The 8,432-nt window shown below is 44.0% G+C and overlaps 1 protein-coding gene across 1 annotated transcript in view; it reads right to left on the reverse strand.

The window, feature by feature from the left end:
* Window positions 1–7,830, reverse strand: part of LOC106599775 (E3 ubiquitin/ISG15 ligase TRIM25-like) — a 16,223-nt gene extending 8,393 nt beyond the window's left edge. Inside the window, exons 1-2 of the mRNA XM_082971598.1 lie at window positions 3,358–7,830; window positions 2,829–2,924 (exon numbers count right to left, since the gene is read on the reverse strand). Of these exons, the coding sequence (XP_082827724.1) occupies window positions 2,829–2,924; window positions 3,358–3,954 (693 nt within the window). The 5' untranslated portion in view covers window positions 3,955–7,830. The remainder of the gene's footprint in view (window positions 1–2,828; window positions 2,925–3,357) is intronic.
* Between the last annotated feature and the right edge of the window lie 602 nt (window positions 7,831–8,432).

Genomic DNA, 8,432 nt, shown 5'->3' on the forward strand with positions numbered 1-8,432 from the left:
TTACTTCAAAACCACAGCAAACAGCTGGGACATATAGTAATATTATATATATATAATATTATATCACTGGGCTCCTCTGTGCTAACAAACCCTGTGTACCACCCCTCCTCTGTTTAACCTTGAATTTCGTTCAGAAAAACACTTCCACATTTAGCAAAACGAACCAACTCTTTACGGATCTGTTCGGTGGTAATAAACGGAGGCAGATTAGACACCACTACTCTTGTCGAAATCAGCACCAACACAACCCCTCACATAAATCATACTGGTAACTAGCCGGGTAACAAGACTCACCTTTTACATTACCACAACCACCGCCTTGTTCATTCTGGATACAGAGTGTATATGTTCCTCTCCCACCTGTTCACCGACCAGGATCAATAATTCCTCCACACCATTCTCCACAACGCACCTGAAGAGACAGCGTTTCTTCTCCACTCGGTTGAGGACATCAAACTACCCTACTCCCTCCTCAACTCTAACCGATAAACAGAGGAAACCAGTAAACAAACCCTCCCACCATGACAAAATACATTTGGAAAATAGGCAAAAGAATAGCTGCACTCTTTACGAACGACAAAACCTCACGTTACCAACTTCTTCTTCTTCTATGGTATAATGGCGGTCCTCAAACCAACGTTAAAGGAGCGTGGCGCCTCCTACTGTGCTGGAGTGTGTTCAATCACGGTTTACACCATTTCTAAATCCTCCTACCTAACTCAGTACTTCTGAGAAAATAAAAAAGATCCCTACTAACTTCTAATAGACCCTCCCCATCCCCCAAATCCCTTCCAACCCCCCATCCAACCCCCCATCCAACCTCAATGACCCTACACTTCAATCTTTCCATCTCTTCAACATCCTTACAACAATATAACCAACACATGCTCCACCGTTTCATTGACAATACCCTCCAGACACAAACCATTCACATGCTGCCAACCAGATGGAAGGACCAGTTCAATGTACAATGTCCTAAACACAATCGAGGAAACACCACCTCTCTCCTTCCTAATCTGACCTTTGAACCTTGGTCCACCGACCTTTCTTTGGAGGGCATATAAATGCCGTCCCTTGTGCTCAGAGTCCCATCTCTTCTGCCACACATCTATCAAAATGTCTCTGATCTCACATTTGTCCTCACCTCTACCCAGTGGAACATTAATATATATTAGATCTTGTTTTAAAGTTATTTTAGCTAACTAGTCTACAATTTCATTCCATTCACACCTGAATGTGCTGGGACCCAGCAGAATCTCACTACTAGACCCATTCTCTCAATTCTCCATAATAACATTAATACCTCCAATAGTAGGTCACTCCTAATAGATTTACCAGATGATAAACTATTCAATACAGACAGAGAATCTGAGGATACTATAATTCTAACAGGCTATACGTCCTCCACCCACTGGAGGACAACTATTATCACCAACAGTTCAACTGAGTACACTGACAGTTCATCTGTTAGTCTTCTACATATCTGCACATCACATTCAGGAAGGTAAACACCTGCTCCTGTGGGCCCACTATCTGGGCCCTTGGATCCATCTGTGAAAAGAGGTAAAAAAGCATAACAACTTCTACCAATGTAATTGTCAACCAGTTTCCCTTTATCACTGACTTCTGACCCAATCTTTCCTTTTGTCTACCAAGGTTAGATCAACAACAGGATCTGGGAGTAACCATGGAGGAACATCCCCTATCACCACAGAAAGGGCCAACCTCCAACTCCCTGAAACTACTCTCATCAGCAAGCTTTCCAACTGTCCAACCAAAACCACTGCCTTGTCTACTAGTATATTCCCAACAGTCATCTAGAACAGTAGCAGTGGGATGCTCAACCTCACAGCCTTTCAACCCAATAAGCTAATGACAACATCAGGCCAACTAACCCTACACTCATTAAAACCCACTACCCCCATTCCACTACTTTGACCCTATCTGCTCCTGCACCAGGCCAACTAACCCTACACTCATTAAAACCCACTACCCCATTCCACTACTTTGACCCTATCTGCTCCTGCACCAGGCCAACTAACCCTACACTCATTAAAACCCACTACCCCATTCCACTACTTTGACCCTATCTGCTCCTGCACCAGGCCAACTAACCCTACACTCATTAAAACCCACTAGCCCATTCCACTACTTTGACCCTATCTGCTCCTGCACCAGGCCAACTAACCCTACACTCATTAAAACCCACTAGCCCATTCCACTACTTTGACCCTATCTGCTCCTGCACCAGGCCAACTAACCCTACACTCATTAAAACCCACTAGCCCATTCCACTACTTTGACCCTATCTGCTCCTGCACCAGGCCAACTAACCCTACACTCATTAAAACCCACTACCCCATTCCACTACTTTGACCCGATCTGCTCCTGTAACCAGGCCACCGGCCTGGGAGGACGGGACACCACCACTCAACACACCCTGGAACTCTTCTGAAGTCAAATCTAGTATGACCAAATACTTCTCTGCAGCTGCCACCAAAACATATTTTTTTCTGTGATTTACATTCCATTTCTGCGGTACAGTTGATAACCATTTGCTATGAACACTAAGAAGCCAACCTTACTGAAGCATATATCACTGGTTGGCCCATCCCTCTGTGCTGTCACAGATCTACTACTCACAGGGATCCTCTCAGCATCCCTCAGCCTTGACCCATCCTCCTTTACTTTCTTCACTGCCTCAGCAGTGACAACCTGTTCCCAACAGTGGGGTCAGTGGGATTGGATAGGGGCCCCTCTACCTCTCTCTCTCTCTGCCTGGAGGAGACAGGTGAAATGGTGTGTCTCCTCTGGTCAACAATACTCACCTTGAGAGACTCCACAGCCTGTTGGAGCTCCTTCAGCTCCTTCTCTCTCTCCTGGAATCTCTGCTGGACCTTCTGCTGACTCATCCCCAGCTGCCTCTGTGGAGAATCACTCTTCAATCAGCTATCAAGCTTTATTAGTCCAGTAGATCAATAGTATAGTAATGTGACATAGGGCCCATAGAGAGGAAGATCTAAAAAAATGGATGGTCCATTTACTAAATGATATTTATTTGTTGCTATGTGAATGATTATAGTTTTTATGGTAGGACTACATGTATCAACAGGTTGAGACTGAACTTTGGACTCATAAAAGGGCATTCAGAATGATAATAGTCTTTGACATTATAAAATGGTGATACATTTAGAGAATCTGGGTTGACATATCAATATACTCAAGGTTTGTGTTCATATTTGTTCTGCTGAGGATTCATTTCATTTCAATGATCTCATATTCAAACAGCCTTAGTTCCTACTGTATCTTTAATTCTTTGTTTATCAGACAGTCACCAACAAGTTGTTCTGGTCTTACCTGTTTCTCAGTCCTCTCTGCTGCAGCTGACACTGTATCATGGCCTTTATGTTCATCCATCAAACACTGATAACAGATACAGTGCTGATCGGTACGACAGTAAACCTCCAGCAGTTTGTCATGATGAGAGCAGATCTTCTCCTGTAGTTGTGCGGTGGCTTTGACCAGCTTGTGCTTCTTCAAAGCAGGAGATTCGTAGTGAGATTGGAGGTGAGTCTCACAGTAAGAGGCCAGACACGCCAGACAGGACATGAGGGCTTTCTGCTTTCTGGTCCCAGTGCAGACATCACACGCCACATCTCTAGGTCCAGCATAGCACAGAGACGGAGGGGGAGCAGCCTGGAGTCCTGTCTTCTTCAGTTTCTCCACCAGCTCAGCCAACATGTTATTTTTACTCAGCGTAGGCCTCGGACTGAAGGTCTGTCTGCACTGAGGACAGCTATAGACCCCTTTCAGAACATCCTGATCCCAGCAGCCCTCAATACAGCTCCTACAGTAACTGTGTCCACAGGGGATGGCGACTGGTTCCTTCAGTAGATCCAGACAGACAGAACAACATAACTGGTCCTGGTCCAGCAGAACTCCCTGTTGAGCCATTTGGACGGTTGTTCACTCTCACACAGACAGACGACACAGAGACTCAGATCAGTTTCGTTTCCTCAGAAGAGAGTTTGTGGGAGGGGGAGGGATTTCCTGGTTCTGCCAGAGGGGTGGGGTTAGAGGGAGGGAGGGGTTAGAGGGAGGGAGGAAGAGAGAGAGGAACTGCATGCAACATCAAGAGGGAGACAAATAGTCTTGTTCCTTGGTTAGAGCCCTTAACATGGAATAAATGAAATAATGAATCTTAAAATGTGAGTTATTAGAATATAAATGGTAACAGTTTCTATGAAGTACATATTATAATTATTTTAATGACCTTTATAATGCCTTATAATACACTTATGTGTTCTAATAAGCAATAAGGCCTGAGGAGGTGTGGTATATGTAAGGATTGCGGACCTGGTGGCAGTGAAGTCAGACGCAGGAGAGCAGAGATAGGTAATAGCCGGAGCAGTTTAATACAAAACGAACCTACATGGGTACAAAACCCGATGCGCACCAGTAACAGAGTACAAGCACTTACAAACAAACAATTCCACACAAGGACATGGGGGGAACAGAGGGTTAAATACACAACAATTCATGATGGAAATGGAAACCAGATGTGTAAGAAAACAAGACAAAACAAATGGAAAATGAAAAAGTGGATCGACGATGACTAGAAGACCGGTGACGCCGACCGCCGAACAAGGAGAGGAAATGACTTCGGTGGAAGTGGTGACAGTATATGGCTAATATACAGTACCACGGCTAAGTGCTGTTTTTAGGCACGACGCAAAGCGGATTGAGAATTATGTAACACTTTCAAAAATACAATCAAATAAAAATGTTATTGGTCACATACACATATTTAGTAGATGTTATTGTGGGTGTAGTGAAATGCTTGTGTTCCTGGTTCCAACAGTGCAGTAGTATCTAACAATACACCCTAATGTAAATGTCACAGGTGTTGTAGGGTTTAGACCAAGACGCAGCGGGAAAATGTAAACTCATCTTCTTTTATTAAAGGACAAAGAACAGGCCAGTAAGGCACAAAGCTATACACAGCAACAATCTGCCACAAAACCCCCATGACTAACAAACTCCTAATTATAGGACCTTCAATCAGAGGCAACGATAACCAGCTGCCTCCAATTGAAGGTCCAACCCCAATAAACTAAACATAGAACTACAATAGACAAGACAGAACATAGAAATACACTAACATAGTCTATGTTCTAACAAACCCCTGACCACATAAAACAAACACCCCTCAACCTAAATACATAGCCCGAACCACATAAACCAAACACCCCTCTACCTAAATACATAGCCCGAACCACAGGATGCCTATTTAAAAACACTTTTTCAACATTTCAAGATAGCAGTTAGTTCAGTTTGATCTTATTAAAGACAGCTGTATCATTTTTTAAATTCATTTTGACATATTGTTTGGGACCACTTTTTTTGCTCTGTTTGAAGGCTGTCAGCTTCTTCTCAGGAAGAGAATCCTTAGCCTTTCAACTAATTTTCAAATGATAGGATGCCTATTTTAAAACACTTTCTCTACATTTCAAGATAGCAGTTAGTTAATTTTGATTATATCAAAGACAGCTGCTACTTTATTTTATTAATTTTCACAATTTTATTTTTTTACCCAAAATGATTCTAAGTCCACAGTCTCTGTCATTGAACTATGTTGAGCCGTGTGCCTGGTGATTGAACAGGTTACCAGGTGTGTTTTTGAATATAGTTCTTAATGGCTTCAGTGGTGTGTTGGGGTCCATTGCTTGCTAAGGGGGAACCTCCCACCCGGGTTCAGCCAACAGGGGGCGCCACCCAACCCCTCTAGTAAAACTGAATGTCTCTCTCTCTCTCAGGCTATGAAAAAAGCCCCACCTCCCCTCGCTCAGCCATTCTAACAGTGGAAGCCAGGATCTGTGAGAAACTATGATAATAAACTGTGAACAATAATGAAGCCATGTTTGTCTGTGTGAGTGAGGATTTATTATATAATTGTGTGATAACTTTAATTCTGTGATAACTTTATGTAATACATCCTCTGTTTCCTAACTGAATAAACATTTTAAGATAGCAGTTGGTTCAGTCTGATCATCTCATGTACTGTTGGAACTTTATTTTAATCCTTTTTCACTATTTTAGTATTTTTTTTTATGACAAATTCCAGAGCCTCTGTATACATTTTTACACAGTTTTTCCCCCACTCTCTACTTTGTACAATGACAGAGAAAGTGGGACTGTCGTTTTTCTGACAAGTTCTCTCATTGATCTCAGGTTCAGCCACCAGGGGGCACCCACCCTCCATGAAAACTTTCATAGGCTCTCTTTCACTCAGTAATCATGTAACAAGTCGACAGGCTCCCAGAGGCAAGGCAATCAAAGGCTCCAAGTCACTGAAGTGCCCATCAGCCCAGCCATTGGTATTATTCATACTGTTTAAATAAAAACAGAGGTCTTTAAACTCTTGAATATCTGAACTTGATACAGAGAAAAACAGGATGAGAGAAAGGAGGTTATGAACAAGACAAAACTATTTTTTATAGCATCATACATTTTTATTTATTTTATTTACAGTCAATTCTCTAAAAAACCAAAAGGGAATTGAGCACAAGGCAGATTAGCCGTTCTCCCTCCCAACAACATAATCCAATTATTTTTAGGGACTTTTCATCGTATATAATTTATTTATTTATATATATATATATATAATCTGTGGCGTGTGTTCATTTACAGGTCAGAGCTGTAAGGCAAGAGCCACATTCCAACACCTTTAAAATGTACCCCGCCCTCCCTCTCTTCCTTCCCTCCCTCCTTTCTTCCCTCTCTGCCTCCTTTCTTCACTCATCCTTCCTCTTTTTCCCCTCGTTCCCTCCTTCCTTCCCTCTCTCCCTCCTCTCTTCACTTATCCTTCCTCTTTTTCCCCTCGTTCCCTCCTTCCTTCCCTCTCTGCCTCCTTTCTTGAAATAATCAATGAATCAGACATGACTGAAAAAATGGAGTTCAAGCTTTTACACTTTCAAGTTGTGTCAAGTCAGTGATGTCACAAAGGACAAGGAGAGTAAGAAGGAAGGAAGGAAGGAAGGAAGGAAGGAAGGGTGCTTCTTTATAGTGCTGGGGTGTGACCCCGGTGTTCATCTTGCTGTCCGGAGAGAAACTGAACCCATCTCAGAGGATAAGTCCCAAATGGCACCCTACTCCCTATATAGCGCACCACTTTTGATCAGATCCCCATGGGCCCTGGACACAAGTAGTGCACTATATGAAGGGAATAGGGTGCCCTTTTGGGACGCAAACATGGTAACACACACACAGCCGGCCCACTTCTCCCTCCCCCATCTCCTCACCCACCCCGCTTAATAAAACCCAACATCAAAAAACAGGGAGAGAAAAATTCTAGATTAAGAGAGAAATGAATCAAAGAGAAAGAAGTCTGTCCATCCTCTCGTTCGCCCGGCCCTCCCTCTCGCACGTTAGAAGGTGTTCACATCTTCTTTCTCCATTAAACCCTCTTTTTATTCTTTATGTTCAGGTAATAGTTCTCAGTCCTCCCCTCCTCCCTCCGGTTTCATTTCAGAATACAAGAGGAGTTCACATATCTGTTTATCCATAGGTATCCGCTTTCACCATTGCCCACGGCAACCACCAATCATCAACGATAAACGGGCAGTTAGACACAAAAAACCCATCTGAAATTGCAAAAAGTGGAAGTTGTACTCCCGGTCCCCACCGCTAAGGGGGGGGGGGCATCTCCTTATTACTGTACCTCACCTCAGTCTCCTTCAAGTCTCTGGAGCTCACATCCTGGTCTGGGGTCTCTAATCAGAGGGAGGGAGGGCTACTCCTTATTACTGTACCTCACCTCAGTCTCCTTCAAGTCTCTGGAGCTCACATCCTGGTCTGGGGTCTCTAATCAGAGGGAGGGAGGGAGGGCTACTCCTTATTACTGTACCTCACCTCAGTCTCCTTCAAGTCTCTGGAGCTCACATCCTGGTCTGGGGTCTCTAATCAGAGGGAGGGAGGGAGGGCTACTCCTTATTACTGTACCTCACCTCAGTCTCCTTCAAGTCTCTGGAGCTCACATCCTGGTCTGGGGTCTCTAATCAGAGGGAGGGAGGGAGGGCTACTCCTTATTACTGTACCTCACCTCAGTCTCCTTCAAGTCTCTGGAGCTCACATCCTGGTCTGGGGTCTCTAATCAGAGGGAGGGAGGGAGGGCTACTCCTTATTACTGTACCTCACCTCAGTCTCCTTCAAGTCTCTGGAGCTCACATCCTGGTCTGGGGTCTCTAATCAGAGGGAGGGAGGGCTACTCCTTATTACTGTACCTCACCTCAGTCTCCTTCAAGTCTCTGGAGCTCACATCCTGGTCTGGGGTCTCTAATCAGAGGGAGGGAGGGCTACTCCTTATTACTGTACCTCACCTCAGTCTCCTTCAAGTCTCTGGAGCTCACATCCTGGTCTGGGGTCTCTAATCA

The sequence above is a fragment of the Salmo salar genome, unplaced genomic scaffold (genome assembly GCF_965601325.2).
Source record: "Salmo salar unplaced genomic scaffold, fSalSal1 ptg000357l, whole genome shotgun sequence".
In the NCBI taxonomy this organism is placed as follows: domain Eukaryota; kingdom Metazoa; phylum Chordata; class Actinopteri; order Salmoniformes; family Salmonidae; genus Salmo; species Salmo salar.